General features: G+C 49.8%; 1 protein-coding gene across 2 annotated transcripts in view; it reads left to right on the top strand.

The window, feature by feature from the left end:
• The window catches only part of ZZEF1 (zinc finger ZZ-type and EF-hand domain containing 1), a 101,274-nt gene that overhangs the window by 58,145 nt on the left and 21,983 nt on the right, over nucleotides 1-21,146 (top strand). For both annotated transcript variants that reach the window (XM_072729964.1, XM_025989087.2), the window contains exons 27-40: nucleotides 1,191-1,270; nucleotides 3,550-3,643; nucleotides 5,139-5,607; nucleotides 6,166-6,330; nucleotides 8,875-8,994; nucleotides 9,607-9,768; nucleotides 11,072-11,201; nucleotides 12,750-12,888; nucleotides 14,251-14,416; nucleotides 15,001-15,263; nucleotides 16,149-16,309; nucleotides 18,316-18,469; nucleotides 19,685-19,824; nucleotides 20,142-20,419. In XM_072729964.1, the coding sequence (XP_072586065.1) occupies nucleotides 1,191-1,270; nucleotides 3,550-3,643; nucleotides 5,139-5,607; nucleotides 6,166-6,330; nucleotides 8,875-8,994; nucleotides 9,607-9,768; nucleotides 11,072-11,201; nucleotides 12,750-12,888; nucleotides 14,251-14,416; nucleotides 15,001-15,263; nucleotides 16,149-16,309; nucleotides 18,316-18,469; nucleotides 19,685-19,824; nucleotides 20,142-20,419 (2,521 nt within the window). The remainder of the gene's footprint in view (nucleotides 1-1,190; nucleotides 1,271-3,549; nucleotides 3,644-5,138; nucleotides 5,608-6,165; nucleotides 6,331-8,874; nucleotides 8,995-9,606; nucleotides 9,769-11,071; nucleotides 11,202-12,749; nucleotides 12,889-14,250; nucleotides 14,417-15,000; nucleotides 15,264-16,148; nucleotides 16,310-18,315; nucleotides 18,470-19,684; nucleotides 19,825-20,141; nucleotides 20,420-21,146) is intronic.

The following is a 21,146-nucleotide window of genomic DNA, read 5'->3' as shown; positions in this document are numbered from 1 at the left end:
TACCTGTGGGAACTCTCAGGAGATAGATGAAAGCCTTGTGAGTTAAAGCTGAGAAACAAAGTTTCTGGCTGGTGGTGAGCTCCCAGCTTCTTTTCAGATTATGTTCCTGTATCACATCCCTAATTTCAGGGGCGAGACACACAGTCTGATGTGGAAACTAGAAACACTTGGCTGAATACAGGTTGTTTCCAGAATAACCTGCCACTGGGGCTTTGGAAGCACAGCTGGTCTGCGTGCTCCAGGGCTGTTTGTGAGTCCTGCCGGGCGGAGCTGCTTGAGCTTCTCAGTGCTGTGTTTGAGTGCCTGGGGTGCAGCCCCGCACCTCACACCTGCACAGAAAGCAGCCCTCGCACTGTGCATTGGGTCTGCAGAGAGCCTCACGCTTTTCTGGTGTATTATCCTCTGGTTTTTACAAGCCAAGTAAGGAGTGGTCTCAGTAAGTAAGCCTCAGAGGTCTTTCTGAGTGGTCTCAGTCAAGTAAGCCTCAGAGGTCTTTCTATTAAACAGACAACTTTGTTATTTTTCTAATCATGAAAAAATTACCCATTCATGTAGAAACTTACAAAGTACAGGAAAGCTTAATATAATTATCAGTTATAATCTGACCACTTGAAAGGTGCATCTGTTAACATTTTTCTGTGTATCTACCTGGCCTTTTTACCTGGGCATATTTGTGTGGTATATATAGCTGTATATGCATCGTAGATGTGTGTATATATACATATACATATATTTACACACACACATCATGTTTTTAATATGTATGTTCTTTTTAAATAGGTAACTTTGTGTTTATATGGTTTCAAAAACAGTCTTTTTTACTTTATACTATGAACTTTCTTCATGTCAGTAATTATTTTTTACCTGCACATAATCTTTGTTTTACTTTTAATATTTTTCACTTTCATATTTTTACTTTAAATATTTTACTCCATTTAATAGTATGTCCATTTCAGATGTTCACTTGAAAAGAGTTAGTTTGCAGTGACACAAAGAACCTGTGCCAGGTACTTGTGACTTAATTGATCCCCCCCCCCCCGCCCCCCCAAGCCTCGTACCACCCGTGGTGTATGAGCCTCAGGGGAAAGACTATTTCTCTGTGTTGGGAGATTTAGAAGCTACTTTGTGTGTAGGTTGCACTACTGAACCGAATTAACTGAGTATGATCTCATCGTCTCTCCTTTCCCCAGTAAACAGTGGAGGCAACACAGCCCTGAGCGAGGACTTTGCACAGGTGTATTGCTTGGCAGATGGGATCCGAGTATGGATGGTAAGATGTGCTTTGCGATTTTCATGTATTTTGAGTTGTCCCACCATAGTTTCATGCAGTTAAGGTAAGTAGCTCTCTTCTCAAGAATATAACTTTAGGAATTTTTTTTAACTAAAGTTCAGTGACATGAAAAGCTCTAAAATAACTTAGGATGCTTGAAATCGTGGTATGAGTGCTGAGAATGTTCAGAGAAAACAGGGCGCATGCCTGGAGCCCCCTAACACCCGTTAGCAACCCCAAGGCCACTCTGTGGGACCTCTTCAACCAGGAGGGAAAATTTTGCTGTAGGTACTGGGCAGGCGCTGATGGCTTTAGGCGGGTGTGAGGCTGCTCTCCAAGGAGAGGCCTTCCTACATTGTAGAAATGTAGTTCTGTAGCGTTGCTTATGGCAGCCATGCCATGGAGGAACAACATGTCCATGAGTAGGATGAGCAGAGAAACAGTAAGTTGTGTTACTGTGCAATACGGCGCTACCATGTGAGGTGGTTTGTACGATGCTGTCCTGTAGTGAGAGTGAAGGAGGTGAAGTGTGTGTGTCAGCTCACACATGATGAGCAGAAGCCAGTCCTAGAGGAACCCATGAATACGTTTTATCTTGTGTAAAGTTTACACACAGCCCAAATCTGTGTCATGTTAGGTATATAAGTAGGTAGTAAAAGTATACAAAGTCATGGAAATGATGAACATCAAACTAAGGAGAATCATTTTTTTTTTCTTGAGCGTGGAGAAGAATCCCTATGTACTTTCATTATGGTCCCGATATTCACAATCATCTTGAGTGCTATGTAGGAATGGGGAGGAGTCATGAAGTAATGGAGAGGATGGGCAATGAACTTGAGAGCAGGGGACCAGCTGCAGTTCTTAGATGAGCACAGCGGCTGCTCCTGGGTGTAGGATGGTCAGATTCTGTGGCTGGAGTGAGTCATGCATGGTGGTGTGTCCCAAGACCCTTCCCACATTCCCGGCTTGGTGACTTGTCCCATTTGGTGGAAGCGTTGACCAGACTGGGGAAATGGCCTTTGATCTGGGAGTAGGGTGGGGTGAATTTGTTCTGGGGCCACACAGGTGATCTGAGACCCAGGCTGGAGAAGTCAGTGAACCTGGAAGAATCTAACTGGCTGGTGCTTCACAGAAATGTCAAAACAGAGGTACAGGTAGCTTCAGATCACTGGCAATGGGGTTTCTTAATGTATGAGTTTACCCAGGAACCAGAGAGGCTTGACCAGGGACCACAATGATGAGAACGTAGTTGGTGCTCAGTACGTACAGGATAGGTAGGTGGAGACCGAGATGGACAGAGTCTTCTGAGAGAAACTAAAAGGTGTCGTCAGAATGGTAAAAGGAGGGTCAGGGCAGTGTTGATGAGACCCTAAGGTAGTAGTAGCAGTTTAAGAAAAAGAGATTCTGATAAAACCGCCTACCACAGATGCTTGAAGCAGAAGAATTTGGCAGTTGATGAGGCACAGCATACATCGTGCCTCTGCTTTAGGGTAGGACAGACTGCCGATGGCTAAATGCGACGCCAGCCTTCTCTCTCAGACCTTGGCCTCCCAGACGTCACACATGGCTTGTGCTTGGGCTATGAGCACTGTGGCGCACAGCATGACCATCACCTGTGCTGCTACCAGGAGCGCTGCTCACTGCCCGGCAGGCCCAGCCTCACTTACACAGGTCCCCTCACACAGGGTAGAATGGAGATCAGATTGTGGTCCAGTGTGTACCAACCTGGGTGGGGAACCCCAGTCAGCCCCTGCACTGCTCTAGAGCTCCTCTGCTCTGTCTGTACCAGGTCCGCTTTAGATAAGGGCCCCTCCAGCCCCAGTGTTCTTTTTTTTTTTTTTTTAAGATTTTGTTTATTTATTTATTTGAGAGAGTGGGAGAGTGTGAGCAGGGTGAGGAAGCAAACTCCCTGCTGAGCCCGGAGCCTGATGGGGTACTTAATCTCACGACTCTGAGACCATGACTGGAGTTGAAATCAAGAGTTGATCGCATAACTGACTAAGCCTCCCAGATGCCCCAGGATTTTTTAAGTAATAGGATCTGGGGTACCCCACCCCCACCCCCCGCCTCCGACAGTGCATAGTTGAAAAGAAGACTGCTTCAAAGCCTGGATTCCTTCTAGGAAAAACCACACAGCTCCACCCTATGTCCTCAGCAGCGGGATAGTAATTGTACAGTTTTCTGTGATGTCCGTGCTGTGTGCTTTGAAGTCCTTGTGTGGCTGCTCATGCAGTCCGCCCTCCACAGTGTAATCGTGTGGCTCCAACTTTGCCCCCCAGCTGGAGATGAAGCAGAAGTCATTGATGAACCTGGGGAATGAGGCAGAAGAAAAGCATGGCCCAGAAGCTGCTGAGGCGAACCCTGAGAGCCTGGGTGAGTGTGCTGAGCCTTCTGTTACATGTCCTGGGAAACCGGAGGCCTGTCTTGGGGGTGATTTTAGTTGAAGGTGTGTTGACCTATGGAAAGTACTGCAGGAGCTAGATGTGGTTTCTATGGATGGGTCACAAATAGAAAATGCCAGAGAGTCACTGTTTTGTAACATGATCCAAACAGAGCACTTGTCTCAGAAGTGAGAGGCATCAAGTGCTTTTGACCTACATTTTGTTGTGTTTTTGTTTTTTATATTTTAAAAATTGTTTTTAAAGGGCAGCCCCAGTGGCTTAGCAGTTTAGCGCTGCCTTCGGCCCGGGGCATGATCCTAGAGACCCGGGATCGAGTCCCACGTCAGGCTCCCTGCATGGAGCCTGCTTCTCCCTCTGCCTGTGTCTCTGCCTCTCTTTCTCTCTGTGTCTCTCATGAATAAATAAATAAAATCTTTAAAAAAACTAAAATAAAAAAATAAAAAGATTTTATTTGACAGAGAGAGAAAGTGCTCAAGCATAAGCAGGGGGAGTGGCAGGCAGAAGGAGAGGGAGAAGCAGGCTCCCTGCTCAGCAGGCAGCCCAGTGAGGGACTTGATCCCAGGACCCTGGGATGATGACCTGAGCCAAAGGCAGACGCTTCACCAACTGAACCACCCAGGAAGCCCTCTTGTTACGTTTTTAAAGTGTGCTCTCACTGAATATTCAGTGAGATTAAGGAATTACTGTTAATGTCTTAGTGATATCATAGTTCTGTTAGAAACTATTACTATTTTAGAAAAATGCTAAAGTTTTTAGATGAAAGTATGATGCCTGCAATCTGCATGGCAATAAACAGGGAGAGGGTGGCTGGTGAAAGGAGACAGGGTCAGGTGTACATGATGGGTCCTTATAGTCTTTTCTCTCTGTATGTTAGAAAATGTCCACAATAGAGGCACCTGGGTAGCTCAGTCAGTTGAGCAGCCAACTCTTGATTTTAGCTCAGGTCGTGATCCCAGGGTCATGGGACCAAACCCTGTGTTGGGCTCGCTGCTCAGCAGGAAGTCTGGAGATTCTCATACCACCCTCCACCCCCCACTCCTCCCCTCACTCACGTATACTCTCTCCTTCCTTCTCTCTCAAATAAATAAATAAAATCATTTTTTAAAAAAGGGAAGAAAACAGTGCTGGGAAAGTTTTGATTTGTGTATGACATAGAAGTTTGTTTTCCTCAGAAGATGCATATGCCACTTTTTTAATGGAAGTATTTCTTGTCCTAAATTGTAGAGTTTTGGGACATCTGGGCAGCTCGGTGGTTGAGCATCTGCCTTCAGCTCAGGGCATGATCCCCAGGTCCTGGGATCAAGTCCCACATCAGGCTCCCCGCAGGGAGCCTGCTTCTCCCTCTGCCTGTGTCTCTGCTTCTCTCTGTGTCTCTCATGGATAAATAAATAAGGTCTTTAAAAAAAAAAAAAACAGTAAGTTGAATTTTGACTTTTTTCCGTGCTTTCTTTGCTTTCTGCATTTAGCAAAAGAGTGTATTCAGAAGAGTCTTCTGTTACTACGATTTTTGCCCATGGGAGTAAGTTCAAAAGAAAGCTGTGACAAGCTGGTGGCTGCAGTAGAAACAGATCACCTGCAGCCCTGCGACAGGTGCCCAAGGACGAGCTCTGTGGTGGAGGAGCATTTCCAGGCCTCGGAGTCTCCCGTGGACACGGGTACCCTTGCCGCAAGCAGTGGGGGTCCTAGCTCAGATGTGCCGCTGAAGCTGCTGCCCAGCGGTGGCCCCCCTGCCACTGAGGTGTCCTTTGCCACTGCCGAAGAGCCCTCTTCACCTTCCGCTCCTGCCCGGCGGCCTCCCTTCACCCGAGGGCGACTTCGACTGCTCTCCTTCCGGTCAGTGGAGGAGGCCAGGCCTGTGCCCACCGTGAAGGAGAAATACCCCGTGCTGAAGGATGTCCTGGACTTCATTAAGGACCAGTCCCTCTCTCATGAGAGGTGAGCTGGGCAGTGCCCTCCCCCCCTGGGCTAGTCAGGGGCTTCACGTTCATGCTGAGGGAGGGGTCAGGATTTGTTTTAGAACCTTCAAGATGAAGTTGGGTGATTCTTTCTTGTAAAGAAGTATTTTTTCACTGAAGGTTTGTACCTTATACTGTACATAAATTGTATCTCAGTAAGGTACTACTAGGATAAAAAAAGAAACATTTGTTTTGGAGGATGCCATTTACAAATGTGTCTTATTTTAATCCTGGGATAAATTTAGGATTTGAGATTTTCTGACAAAATATCTGTCAGCAGGCTTGCATCTCCAGAAGTATTGCATGTTTTAATTTCCTGCCTTAAGAATTAAAACTTTGTCTCTGTGGGGCAGTAAAAATATCACAGTTCCTTTTTAACTAATGAATTAGTTTGGGCTGTTGATATGAGCTGTCCCTGTTGATGCTGAGCGCTGAACATAGCAGACGGGTGTAGGACTGCCCTCCCAGGAGCAGCTCTGCGTTTCCGTGCTGCAATCGCAGGTTCACTCGGAGGCCCTGACCTGTCTTCTGTCTTCAGTGTCGTAAAGGTTCTTGCCTTGAGGAAAGCTCAAGCTCAGAGCATCCTGGAAGTCCTGAGGATCATTCAGTACTGCACGGAGTCCCTGGGACGGCCTCATTGCTTCCACCCGCCGTGTATACTTTTCCTGATGGAGCTTCTCACCTGCCAGAAAGAGTTTACCAAGTAAGGATCAATTACAGGTCTGCCAGGAAAACAGGGCTCATTTCAGAGAAATCCTGACGATTGTCTTTAATTAGTGACTATTATTTCCACATAGGATGCAAATTTATGTTTTTGGCCAATTCTTTCATCCTAAGGAGAAATGGGTTCTATCCTTTTAGTAAATAAATACCAGAAATGTGTTTATTCCTCCTGGTGAGTTTATCAGCTTTATTTTACCAGACAGCGAGGATTGTGTTCCCTGGGTGCCCACACTTCTGAAAGCCGTGAGCTATGTAGAATTTTCTTTTACAGTAAGGACATTAATCTGAGTACCTCACAAGGTTGTTCTAATAGCCACTCTATTTCCTGAGCATTGACTGCCCGGCACTGTTCTAGGTGATGCAGATGCAGCGGTGGACAAGGCAGACGAAATTCTTGTTCTAAGGGGCTTGTTCTGTTGAGGAGAGACAGATGATCAAAGAAATTCATCCATCCATAAAATGTGCCCATCCCAGACATGTGGTGACTTAGTCTGGGTGGTCAGGGAGCAGGCTGGGAAGTCCCCCTGTGAACAAAGAGATGAATGACCAATGAGCTTAGAGGGTAGAGCACTGGAGGCAGAAGGAACCGTGCCCCCGAGGTGGGGGCTTGTCCCCAGGAAGTGAACTAAAGCCGGTGTGCCTGTGTGAGGGGGGACAGCAGGAGACCAGCTCAGGAAATGAGTTGGGGCTCAGATGATGTAAGTCTTTGTAGGACAGGATTTCAGGTGTTTGGATTTTGTCCTGAGTTGTAGATGGGAGACCCCTGGGGAATCCTAAGCTCACAAGGAACACGCTGCATTTTACGTTTATGAAAGATGTTTCTGGCTACTCTATGGGAAAGTGTGGACGGAAGCAATGTAGTCGGGAAATGGCTCAGCCGGCCAGGCAGGAGGTGGGGGGCTCTGGACCCTGGAATAGTCCTGGAGATGGAGAGAAACAGGGGCACGCAGGATCTGCTTTGGAGGTAGAGTTGCCAGGATGCACGAAGGGTTGGGCATAGAGTGGAGATGGAAGGAACCGGGAAAAAGGAGCAGCTGGGTCTTGGCTGCAGTGGTTGTTGGATGGTGATGCATCTTACTGAGGGCAAGAGAATGGAAGGAACAGCTTGGTGTGTTAGGTTTGACCTGCTTCTTTCACATCCAAATCAAGGTTCCAGAGGACAGAGTTAAGGGTCTGAGGTTCTGGAGAGAAGCCAGGGTAGGGATAGAGTTTGCACACTGTCTGCGTGTAGCTGGTCTTTGCAGCCACGAGACTGGATGATCAGGACAGAGCACAGAGGTGGCCAGGAATGGGCCCAGGACTGAGCTGAGGGACACTTCTGTGTGCAGAGCTCAGGCAGAAGAAGAGGCCATCAAGAGCCAAAACCAGGGGCTGGAGGTGGGGCCAAGGCCAAGACAAGGACATGCCAGCGTATCAAATGCTGATGTAGGAGCTTGTGCCAGATAAGGACACACTGGGTTTGTCTGCGGTCCTCTGGGAGCCACGGGGCTGAGCGCCCAGCTGGACTGGCTTGAGTGGAAGATGGGGTGGGGGGGTGGAGGGGCAGACAACCACTTCAAGGACTCTGGCCTTAGGTGGAAGCAGAGGGAAAGGCAGAATTGCAGGGGCACTGCTGAGGGTTTTTGAGAGGTGTTAGCATGTGTTCACATGCTGGTGGGAAAGTCCTAGACTCACTGAGTGCAGAAAGAGGACACGGCTGGTTGCAGACGCAGAGGGTCAGTGTGGACGGGGCCAGGGCAACCATCTGGTGGCAGGAGCGGTGCGGCGCACGAAGAAGCAGGCCGGTTAGTGGGTTCAATGGCGCAGAGATGGGCCTGTGTGGTCCTTCTGTTTTTTAAAAACAAAATAACATAGTCGTCAGTTAAAAAGGAAGGGTTGAGAGAAGTAGTGGTGGTTAATGGAGAGGCAGGAAGGCTGCCAACAGGGATGCACAGTGGGAAAGCCAGCCCGTGGGCCTGGCAGTTCGAGTGCTGCCCTGCGCCCCGTGGTCGTGAATGTATAGTGGTGCCGGTCAGCCTGGCGGCCTCCTCCAGCAGCATGACGTTGCATACAACGGCAGGGTTTCTCAGGCCGGCCTTGGAGGGAGGAAGCAGTGGGGAGTGGGCACCTGTTAGGGCCAGGAGACCTCCACTGGCTACACTCAAGTTGGGATTTCAGAAGTCCTGCCATCACTGTGGGGACAAGGTCAAGGATGGGACGGCCTTTGGAATGGAGGAGGTCCCTGGAGGTGACCATGGATGTCTAAGTCTCCCGGGTGCCAAGGTCACAGGTGAGGGGAGAGTGGCAGGCCTGAGGGGCCTGGCTGAGTGAGCCGACGGGGTGGGTGGGTGTAGAGTAACAGGAATCCTTGCCTTCCCATACTACTGACGGCCTCGAGCTATCACTCCCTGAAGTTTGGTCCTTGTGCTCCTGCCTCCATGCCGCACTGTCAGCTCGCTGCTGCTTGGTCTGGCTTCACGTAAGGAGTAACGATCGTCAGCTCAGTGATGGCCCCGGAGTGATCGGTGCTTCCCTCTGCTTCCAGTTATTTCGCACACATGGAGGGCTGTGGTGCACGTCTGCGCAAAGAGATTCGAGACACTTACTACCAGTTTGTTCTGTTTTTGGTTAAAGCAGTTAAAGAATTTAGCAGCATGAATGACAGGTATGGTATAACTTTATCATTTCTACAGAAAACATCATTTCTGTTCTTGCTGACTTTAAAAGAAATACATGTTCAGTGTTGAAAATGTGGAAAAACACAAAGTAAAAAAGACACCCTCTGGTGTTACCCTCTAGAGCCAGTTGGTCGCTTGGAGGCACTTGTACATTTGTTCCAGCCTTTCCCATGTGCTGTGTTGTTTTTCAAGGGGCCAGCCCTTGGTTTCCATGAGAATGTGTGGCCTGACCTGTACAGTTGCTCATGTTTCAGTGCAGTTTTAAGACAGGAATGAGAAGCCATCCCCCAGTCTCGTCCCTCATCAGTCTGCGCTGAATGAATGACCTGTGCTCGTTTGGGGCTGGCTCCTTGTCAGGATGTGATTCTTCCTCCCCGGCCTTGTCCAAAGGCTACCCTGAGATAGGCGTGGCCGGGCGGAAGCCTCACAGCGCACTTGCAGGACCCTTGCCAAACTGTCCTTTGAAGGGGGCTTGTGTGGGATGCGGGAATTTGAAAGGACGGCTGGCCCCTGTGCTCTCCGCTCACAGACACCCCAGGTTCTGACTGGCGTCCTGTGATGGGCAGCCTGGGTAATGCCCTGTTTCATGGGTCCCCTAGGTCGCTGCTGCCTGCCTTGTCCTGTGTGCAGACAGCCCTGCTCCACCTTCTGGATATGGGCTGGGAACCCGGCGATCTCGCTTTCTTTGTGGACATTGGGTTACCACACCTCCTCATGAAACTGTCACAAGAGAATATAAGCATCCACGACAGCGTGATCAGGTAAGAAGCCAGAACTGCAGCCTGCAGTTCCTGAGGCAGAGTGCTCAGAGTGTAGCTGCTGGCGTGATACTCCCTGGAGCACGTCCTGGCTCTGCTGACACCGAGTTGGGTGGCCCTGGGCCACTCGTTTGACCCTGCTGTGCCTCAGTTCCCTCTCCTTACACCTGGAGGTGATGGTGGAGGGTAGATGGCGATGCTTCTCAGTTGACAGCAGTGTCAGCTGCATGGAAGGGTCTGGAAGCTGGTGGAGGTGGGTCAAGAGGACCTGGACCCTCTGCGGTTTTGGAGCTTATTGAATTGGAGAATCTTTTTATTTTTTGATTACATGCATGTGGGATTTTAGCCTTTGTAACCTCTTGCACATCGTAAGGACTTAGGATGTGAGAAACAACAGTACGTGGATTTTTTTTCCTTCCCATTCTTTGTGTCTCTCCACCCTGCCTGAGTCTACCTCCCATCAGCCACTCGTGTACATAGAAGAGAGAACAGAACAGGCGAAGGAGAGCATGGGGAGGGGAAGTTAGTGAGTCAGCCTTGGTACAGGCTCCACTTTCTCAGACATTCTGGGAAGAGGAGCCAGAACTACCCTGACTCCTTATCCCAGAGACTGGCATCGCCCTCTGTGGGTGGATGTAGCTGGGGTGGCATATGAGCCCACGGGTGTGCCCAGAGTCCTGCCCACCCCCTGCGCCCTGGTCCCCCAGCACCCAGCTGGAGTGTGAGCAGGCCTGACCACAGTCTGTTCACACACCAGAATCAGCGATGTGTCTGTTGGTAAATGGTTTGCATTTGTGGTTCAGCAGATCCTTTTATATTTGAGGTTCTGGTTGCTAAAACAAACTAGAAACCGAAATTACAGAAATTCATGACTTTGCATCTAAAAGGAGCCTGTGAGATTACCTGTATGAAACTCCTTGTTTGCAATGAGGAGCCCTGAACCAGGGCTGAGTGCCATGTGAGGGCCAGGCAGCTGATAGGAGCGCCATTCCCTGGGGTGCCTGCCTCTCTCCTGCTGATCCACCAGAGCCACCTGGGCTGCAGCGCCAGCACATGGTAGCTTCACCACATGAGGCTGGCAAGGTCTGAGTCCTCATTCAGGGTCGTCTGCTCTGGAAGGGGCATTTCCCTTACTGCCCTGGGCTGTCAGCAGCCTGGACATCATGGGGCTTTGAAAAACCAGAGGTGCACGCCTTCCGCTTGGAAGTCTGAAAATGCTCCGTCATTAGACCTGTGGGACAGTGTGCCACCCAGCACCTGTGGGTTATTGGGAGAGGCATCCTGTTCTCTGCTTGTGTCCTTTCAGCCAGTGCAGTGAAGAAGATGAGCTCGCGGATGCCAAGCAGAATTCAGAATGGATGGATGAGTGTCAGGATGGCATGTTTGAGGCCTGGTATGAAAAAATAGCCCAGGAAGATCCAGAGAAGCAGAGGAAAGTAAGACCTCTTGACCGGAGTTTTCTGAAGTGATTGGCTGGGAGTTTGGAGAGGAGACTGCCCAGGGGAATGTCAGCAGACCATGTCCCAGAGGGCTCCCAGTGTTAGTTCACACCCTCGGGAGATGCTGTCACTGACTCTGCTCTGTGGCCTGGGGGTGAGAGGGGTTCCCTGAACCCTGGATTGACCAGATCCTAGGGAGACGACTCTGCTTTGTGGCCTGGGAGGGGAGGGAGGGGGTCCCTGAACCCTGGATTGAGTGGATCCTAGGGAAACAACTCTGCTCTGTGGCCTGGGGTTGACCACATTCAGAGCACAGCTCCTTCCGGTAGAACTGGACTCAGAGCGTGGGCTTGTGCAGCCTGAGCATGACATAAAGTACCAGCTTATTAATTTACAGTGAGAGAAAGGATTGCCCAAGGGTTTGGGTTCTCGCATCCTCGGGTAGCACGCTCCCTTCCTGCGGGCGTAGGAGCGGGAGCCAGATCTTCATCACGGGCTGACTGCTGGGCGCAGAAGCAGCCATGTGCACTCGGAATTGGAATTCTGTTGTTCTGACGTGCACCAACCTGCCACATCTATCTTCATGTGAGATGTTGGTGTGTCAGAATATGTGATACCAAGTGGCTCCTGCCTCAGAGTCCTTCGTGTTTGTGGTGGTGCATGCCTGCTGTGTGCCATTACGGTGCTCACATAGCACCTCTCTGGGGCTTGCATGGGGCACGCTGATGTGGCCTCTGTGACTTAGTGACTAATATCCCATCACTCTGGGCTGTGAAGAGAAATTGTACCGAGGCCTATGGCCACTCTCCAGTACAAACAGCTTGCTTGCTCTCCGAAAACTGCTCTGTCCCACCCAGTCCCCAAGCCAGAAGTCTGGATGTTCTTGACCTCGCCTTTCTTGACCCTGCGTCTGGTCCGTGCCCGAGGTGCCACACCATTTGGGCCTTCCCCCTGCACCGCTGTGTCTCCCCTGGTGCCGTGCGGCCCCTGCCCCATCACAGGGTACTCTGACAGCTGCTCCCGTGACCGGTCTCCGGGGCTGTGGCCTGGACTCCTTCAGTCCATCCTCCACTCAGCAAAGGAACTTTGAGAACACTCCGAGTGATCATGTACCACACCTGTCTCTTGGTCTCCTGCATTCTGCAGCCTGGTGCTGAGAGACGGCCAGTCTTTGGAACTGCTATCTGGCCTCTTGGTGCTTCCTGTAGAACTCAAATTTTGTTTGGCATGCCTGCCACCTGCCTCCCTGCAGCAGATACCAGTCTATCTCTCGGGTCTCAACCAGGTCTTGCCCCATGACCTTTCCTGACAGTCTCTGGTGCCCTCTGCAGGGTTTCCTTGGCCCCTGACTTCATACATCAGAGCTGTTGTCACCCTGTGCGGTCCTCAAAGGGATTCCCCAGTAGACTCCAGGCTCCTCCCTCTCCTCACCCTCGCCCCTGGCTTCGTGGTAGATCTTAAGTACCTGTTGGAGGACGGCTTGATTGATAAGTCTTGGCCCCATCGGAAAGTCTGTGGGCTAATTGTGTGTATCTCTCCCTACAGATGCACATGTTCATTGCTCGCTACTGCGACCTGCTAAACGTGGACATCTCCTGTGATGGGTGTGATGAGATTGCCCCCTGGCACCGCTACCGGTGTCTGCAGTGCAGTGACATGGATCTCTGCAAAACTTGCTTCCTAGGTATGTGCCGCCCCCGAGCCAGTCATTGCTCTATTTTCTGTGACCTTATGATTTGTGTAACACCTCTTGTGCGAGATAGAAATACTGCTGGTGGTATGCCCTGACCCGTGGGCAGATAGGAGACTTATCTCCCTGAGTGAACGAGAAGCTCCATAGCTATTACCTGAGGTGCTTCTGTCTTCCCTCTTGCTGGGTGTAGGTACTCGGTGAACACACAGCACCACTGAATGTACATTCAGCTGAGTTTCCGGAGCACAGTTTTTCTCTCTGAATCATGCGGAGTTTACAAGTAGATATACACACAAAAGCAGCCCTCAGAAATTCTTGACTATACCTGATGTACAGCAGATTGACAGTCTGAGCAGCCGTGTGCCTAGCCCCATCGTGCAAGCTACCGCCCTGTCCTGGGAGCACTTACAGTCTTAGCAGGGGCCTGGATGTCCTTGCACAGTGTACGTCCCAGGACAAGGGTGTGCATGCTGGGGTACAGGTAGGGGGTAAAGGGTTCAGGCCACACAAGTTCAGAAGTAGCCACAATCCCTGTTGCAGGGACAGCTTGGGAGGCAGCGGGAGGTACGATGTGACTCGGTCTCTGAAGAAAGTCAGAGCTGTGTGATGTGAAGACACAGAGTGAGTCCAGGCCCAGGAGTGAGCATCTGTGGTGTGTCAGTGTCTTTCCGGCTGAGTGATGGGCTGAGACAGGGGCTCCCAGACCTGGACCCTGGGGCAGTGGGGTGTTGACATCAGCAGACTTCTGCTGGAGGAAGGTGCTCCGGCCTTATGGGAGTGTCCTTTAGGGAGGCAGTCACAGCAGCGACAAGGGACTTAGTGCCTGGACCAGGTCCTCGGCAGTAGGAGCAGAAGTGGGTCAGCTGCCCGGAGTGGTGAGCGGGATGTGGTGGAGCTTGCTTGGACCACATAGGACATGGACAGTTTCTCACTCACTGGGTTTGAGGTTGTGGAGTCTGTGGTTCTGGAATGAAAAAGTGAGAGCAAAAACCTGGTCACTCCTCAGTGCTTGTTAACAGGAATACATAGCAGACACTTCGTGTTTGTCAGAGGAGGGGTCACACAGGAGACGGCTCACGGTGGGTACACGGACTTGTCTCTGTTAGGTGGTGGTCATGATGGGAACTGGTGGGGCTGTGTGGGGCTGTGTTAGGGGTCTATCCCTGGTACATGGCTGAGAAGTTCCGTCCTGGGAGCCCTGGGCAGGACAGTCTGGATCCAGAACATGCCTGTGACCCCTCACATCCTGAGCAGGAACTTGGCAGAGTCCTGCTTCTGGATAGTCAGTGTTTGGAAACTAGCACTTCTGGAAGCCCTTAGCCCGATGACCTCATGCTGATGTTCTTTCCTCAGGTGGGGTGAAGCCCGAGGGCCATGGAGATGATCACGAGATGGTCAGCATGGAGTTTACCTGTGACCACTGCCAGGGTTTGATCATCGGCCGGAGGATGAACTGCAACGTCTGTGATGACTTCGATCTTTGCTATGGGTGCTACGCGGCAAAGAGATACTCCTACGGGTATGCCTGTGATGACCTCTGGCCACAGAGTGCCTTCTTTGTGTACTCCTTCGCCTTTTGTTTTCCTCAGTGATAAAAACCTTTTTACTATAACAGATTTAAAACACACCCACAAGTAAAGATGCTTGTACTCTGAATCCCCTTGTCGCCACTATGCAGATTCCACAGCTAGGCAGAGCTTGCTGTATGTGCTTAGCCTATTCCTTTTTTCCTTTATTACAGTATTTTAAAGCAATTCACAGACATTAGATCATTTCCTTCATATGCACTCCATATCCATCTCTGAAAATGAGTGTTTTCTCACATTACCAAAATGATATTATCACATTCTAAGCATTTCACAGTGAGGGCTCCTTGGCACCTGCTCTCCAGAGGCATTGTTTTGCCCGGGCAGGGATGGGGGCATGAGATCCTGAAGTGGCTTGTACAGTGTTTGTGTTGCTTCGTTGTTCTAGGCAAAGGGTGTTTAAACTTCAGTTACCACAGCCTTAGAGGTCACAGTGCCCAGTGCTGACCCTGAGCACTGCCTTCTTTTCGAGCCCTCACAAAGGCTTGTACGCCATGAGCATGTCTTGCCTTTGCAGCCACTTGCCCACCCACGGCGTCACAGCCCACCCGATGGTGACTATCCGGATCAGCGACCGGCAGAGGCTCATCCAGCCGTACATCCACAACTACGCCTGGCTGCTCTTTGCTGCCCTGGCTCTCTACAGCGCCCACCTGGCCAGTGCAGAGGACGTGGATGGTGAGAAGCTGAATCCCCAGGACCGTGGCAGTGCCAGCCTGCTGCGGAGCCAGTGCATGCAGCTTGTCGGGGACTGTCTGATGAAGGCTCACCAGGGAAAAGGTAATTGTTCCTCGTGCATAGGACCAGGACGACTCTCAGCTGCTTGGGTGGGAAGAGCCTTTGCAGAAGTGGAATTCTGTGCTTGGTGAGAGGCAGCCCGACCCACTTTCTACCCCAGGCAAGGGAGAAAGGGGCAGTTCTGAGTTCACCTGCTTCTGAGTTCAGTCCACATTCCTATGTGCGTTTGAGAAAAATGACATTAAAAATGCATTTAATTTCTCTAAAATATTCACGTGAAGATGTAAAAAAAAGTAGTAATTAAGACTCTTAATGTCTGTGGATGAAACACTTGGTGTTTGAGCCTGCTTGGCTTAGCTTTGCTGAAGGAGTATTGTTTTGACCCAGGTGTGCAGATCTCCACGTAACTGCATTCTAGATGAGGGCCGTTTGTAGTTATAGTTGCTTGATTAGTAAAATACCTGGCTGACTTTGACTTTACTGAGGGGCACTGAGGAGAACCTAATGTGCGTGTTCCACTTCTGAGGTGTTGGGAGTTCGAGGTTCCCTGTTCTGGTGTGAGGTAGGGACACCTGGTTAGGCAGCACGTGCACAGTGGTTCAGAGCTTGTCAGTGGGAGTGTAGACATCTGATTGTGTGGGGCTACTGTGCATTGTCATGTTAATGACCTTCTTTGTAGGCAGTCCTGTCTTGTCTTGGTCTTCTGCTGTTAATCAAGTCTAGGCATGCCTCCTCAGGCTTTAGGTGCTTGATGTCAGGAGCCAATTAGATGTGGATAGCCAGGGAGGTTGGTGTTGGCACGCTTCGGTTTGCTTCGTGGGGAACCCAGCCATCTTTCTCCATGCAGTGTAGAATGATGTATGGCATTTGCAGGAAATGACCTCACTGTAAAACTTCTAACCATTCCCTCATTTGCTCCCCATGCAGGTCTGAAAGCTCTAGCTCTCCTTGGTATATTGCCAGATGGTGAACCTAGTCCAGAAAGTCGGGCCCCACCTGTCACTGTGCCCACTCGCACGGCAGAGGAGGAGAGAGCTGTCTGGGACCCTGAGGACCCGCCACATAAAAGCCTTTCTATGTACTACAGTGTACGTCACAGTGTATTACTACACAGAAATCTCAGGCCGAAACGAGGAGCCACTTAGGGGTGGGGGCAGAGCAGAGAGGTTGAGGCACAGACTCTTGACCCAGACCCTGGGTTCCAGCCACTGCTCTTCCAGGTCCTGGGCACATTACCACAATCTGCTTCACTTTCCTGTCTGCGAAATGGGGTGAGAATAGTAGTACCCATCCCATAGGGTTATTCTGAGGATTTACACATATCACATCGCCAGCTAATGTGTGTACAGTGCTTAAAACAGTGTCTGTAGTACGTTCCATGTCAGTGCTAACTGCTCCTGTTACCTGCCTTCTGGTGGGAGTATAAGGAAGGAAGACTATGCACCTAAGGAGGTGAGTTCCTGGCTCATGGTGAATACCTCGTATGTGAAGCTGTTAGTATTTTAGAGAGAGAGAGGGTACGTGCGTGGCTGTGGGGCAGAGGGAGAGGGAGACAGGATCTCAGACTCCATACCCATGCTTCATCTCCCGACTCTGAGATCATGACCTGAGCAGAAACCAAGAACCAGATCCTTAACCAGCTGAGCCGCCCAGCGGCCCTTGAAGCTATTTTTATAGTGAGCCAGTAGACCAGTAATACTAAGAGCTCTGCTTTCTGAATGGATATAGTGGTTTGCGTGTTCCTGTGTGAGTAGAAGGAAAGCCTTTTGGATCCAGGTGGAGCCTGTGATCACAATCCTAAGGTTGGTTTTGTGGAAGAGCACAGCATACGTTCTGCAATGCTGCCTCTGAAACTTGAGCTGGTGCTGTGAGTCCCCCTGACTTTACCTGAGGAGCAGCTGGTGTTTCCTGGTTCAGGGATCCCCCGTTTGGTGGGATTTGATCCCATTGTCCTTTAGAGGAACACAGAAGCGATGATGGCTGGTGAAAACCATCCCCTTCATTCGGCAGAGAGACAGCATAAGACAGGCGGCCTGAGCTTCAGAGTGGTCAATACTTTTGACCACAAAACAGCTTCTCCAGGCAGCATTTTAACCACCCACAGATGGTGATGAGGCAGAGAGGATGTTGTAAGTAGCAACAGTCTTCACCTCTGAGCCTGGAAATAGTTGTGTCTTCCTTTGAGCTCCTAGCATCTTAGCACATGCCACCCATGAGCACTCCGCTCCCTGTGTTTCCTCTTATCCATTAATCTGTCAGAATGACCTGGATGGATTTCTTTTTATTCCATAAATTAAAATCGATGACTGTTCGGGGCACCTGGCTGGCTCAGTCTTTAGAGTGTGCAACTCTTAATCTCAGGGTTGTAAGTTTAGCCCCACGTTGGGCAGAAAGCTTACTTAAAACCAAAATCTTTAAAATCTATTTTTCATTACATATTTTGATGCTGAAATTGTCCCATGTTTAGTGAGTGGAAGCTCCTTCCAACTGGCCTCTGAGTCCGTCCCATGCCTTTGTGTTTGAGTGCTTCCTTAATTTTTGTTGCAGAAAGATGTTTCAGGCTCATCCACAGAGGCTTTCCCTAGCTCAAGGAAAAAGGTCTCAGGAAATGCAAGCCAAGAGCTGTCATCTTGCCAGTCTGAGCGGTTCACTGCCCGACTCTTGAACCCAGGAAACCCTCCCACTCCAGTGAGAGCCCCTGTAACAAGGCTCCTTGTTACTTCCTTGCTAAAGTAGAATTCCCAGAGGTATAGACCAGCTCTGTGTGGTAGAAGGAACTCCATGTCTTTGTTTTTTTCTTCTTCCCAAGGGAAGAACCTTCCATACATGGCTTCTCAAAGCTCAGTAGAACGTATTAGAGGTTTATAGTGGAGTCATTGCTTGTGAGACTGCAGCTGGCACAGGGGCATTTGGGAGATGTTTGGGAGATGGAGTGCAGTGATTACTGTCTTAATTAGAGCATAGATTTGTCATCAGGAATGAGGGACATTTTCTTATGGAATTCAAAAGTATTTCAGTCTCTAAAGACTGGCTAATGATTTTAAAAACTGTATGACAGCATTAATGAGCAAACTCCTTTACATTTTGTTTTCAGGGAAAGGAAGATGGTCCTAAGGAAGTCAGACCTTTAGATAGCAGGCAGAGAAGTAAGGCAGATGAAGAAGGTGCATCCTTAATGAATGGTCCTTCATGCCAGACTCCAATCTCAGACACACCTGCAGATGGTAGCACCCCTGCAAGGCTTCCAGGTAAAGGCTCTGTGATCATTACCTTCATCTCTTCTATCTTAAATGCTCACAGACCTATCCCTGAGTGATGTATTGCACTGGCTAGTGACCAGGGGCTCCTGGTTTCTCAGTTTTGCATCGGTGGTACTAATAACACTTTGAAAGTCCACTTCCCTTCACTTTGTCTGCTCTCCTCCCTTGTGATTCCCGAATTTACTGAGTCTTCTGTGTGCCAAGCAGTCTGCTAGAGTGTGGGGGGTACAGCAGGGAACAACAGGCAGACACACACACACACACACACACACACACACACACACACACACACACACACACACATAGCTCCTGCCCTCATGGAGCTTGCAGTCTGGGAAGGTGGAGACTAAGGTCACTGTAATCTGAGTAGGAATGCGACTCTGTCCAGGAGAGAGTGATGAGTGGGTGCTGGCACCTACTGGTGTCTAACTGGAATAGACAGTATCCACAGGAAGCCTCGTAAAGGTTGGGCTGCGAGGAACTTTAGCTGTGCTACCCTCCCCTGTGGGGAAGGGGTTTCTGGGCAACAGGAGCAAAAACCCCAGAGTGGGAAGCCCCCAGGCTAATACACGGGGAGTCCCATGGACAGGTGCATGGGGCTGGAGCCCTGGAGGGTATAGTGTCGCTCCACTGTGGGGGCCTGAGCTGTCTGCCTTGGGACGGCTGCGGCAAACTCAGAGCTGCATTTCAAGGTCAATGGAGGTGCCATGGGTTGAAGAGCCTCCTCTTGGGGCAACCACGGCGGCAGCATCTGTTCAACTGCCTGCTTCCTGACGGAGGCAGAGGTGAGCTCCTGGCATCCTGCCCCATCTGTGGGGCGTGCTCATCTGTGCAGTGCACATAATTCCACCTTCCAGATAACAGGCCAGCTTTCCTGGTCAGTCCCGGTCCACATGTGGTTCACTCCTTCCTCAGGCGCTCACCGGGCACCTGCCGTGCTCCAGGTCCAGCTCTGGGTGCTTGTGGTGAGCATATACCTCAGGGGAGACAGACAGATAACCCATATCACTGGTTTGATGTGTTACAGGTGAAAGTGGCCTGAGCCCCAGAGAGCAGACTTGGGGGCGCTCTGCATTTTCGTGGGGTGGTCGGGAAGGCCTCCTGGAGCAGGATGGTCTCTGTTGTCTAGCAGCATGTTTGTTTGCCTATTTGTACGTGTTCACAACCTGGCAAAATCCGAACATTTGATGTTTTATAACTCAGATGCTGAGAATACAGTCATGTTGTCTCAGGAGTCCATCGAGGAAAAGGCGGTTACTCCAAGTCCTGAGCAGGTGTTTGCTGAGTGTTCCCAGAAAAGGATTTTGGGATTACTAGCAGCCATGTTACCTCCCTTAAAGTTGGTAAGAGACAAATGGTATTTTCTTCTCTGGAAGAGGGGTGGTGGTATATGTGGAAAAATACATTTTTTTGGAAAGCCGTGTACTGAAACCACCTGTTAAGAACCATCTGTGTGTCCCTGAGAGCTGTATAGTTAGATGTAGTGTCACAGGATGATGCCGGAGAATGTTCACACGTGATTGTATGCAGCTGTTGGTGAAGACACCGCATAGTCCCTTCGGCAGCTGGCCAGCTATGAATAAGATGTGAACAGGCTCAGTGTTCATTTGTGGTTAATGTGGATTCCATGGTAAACAGGCATCTCTCCCTCTCTCGGCAGGACCCCACAGTCCCCGTGATAGACCTGGAGCACGTCCTCCCACTCATGTTTCAGGTTGTCATCTCAAACGTAGGCCACCTGAATGAGACCTACCACCTCACGCTGGGTCTTCTTGGCCAGCTCATCACCCGCCTTTTACCAGCGGAGGTGGATGCTGCGGTGGTGAAAGTCCTCTCCGCCAAGCATACCTTGTTTGCAGCAGGGGACAGTTCTGTGGTGCCAGATGGCTGGAAGACCACCCACCTGCTCTTTAGCCTGGGAGCCGTGTGTCTGGACAGGTAGCCCCCACACTCCGCCCTTTAGGTCCATGATTTGGCTGTGGATTGAATCCAGTGTGCTGGTGTCTAGGCATCTCTGGTGAGATTAGGATGAGATTTAGTAGAAAAGGTGTCAACTGACATTAAAATTGTACTTAAAACTCACATCTGGGCACTATCTGCTGGTTAAACTTTCTGATGGAGTATATTCTGGTGGGTTTTTTTCCTGGCAGCAATAAGTACAGGCTTTGGGGTTCAAGAAAATAGGTCTATCTTTGTTATAAAGCAACATAATCACAATATCAAATATGGAAAATGGAGGAAAAAATCACCCAGCTGCACCATCTTTTTTTCTTTTCTTTTTTCTTCTTTTCTTTTTTTTTCTTTTTTTTTCTTTTCTTTTCTTTTCTTTTCTTTTCTTTTCTTTTCTTTTCTTTTCTTTTCTTTTCTTTTCTTTTCTTTCTTTTCCTTTTTACTATTTGAGAGAGCAGGAGTGTTTGAATAGGGAGTACGGTGGCAAAGCGATATCAGACGTCCCACTGAGCACAGAGCCTGTCCTAGGGCTTGATCCCATGATCCCAAGATCATAACCTGAGCCAAAATCAAGAGTCAGATGTTCAGCCCACCAGGCATCCGCCAGGCATCCCCCACAAGTGCCATCTTAATGCACCTGGTGCTGTGTTAATATGTTTCCTCCTTAGGTTTTATCTGTAAATGTGATTGTGCACAAGTGCACATGGGTGTGTGA

The sequence above is a fragment of the Vulpes vulpes genome, chromosome 12, assembly GCF_048418805.1.
Source record: "Vulpes vulpes isolate BD-2025 chromosome 12, VulVul3, whole genome shotgun sequence".
NCBI classification, from domain to species: domain Eukaryota; kingdom Metazoa; phylum Chordata; class Mammalia; order Carnivora; family Canidae; genus Vulpes; species Vulpes vulpes.
Note: the sequence above shows the minus strand (reverse complement) of the source record. Positions and strands in the feature narration are given on the sequence as shown.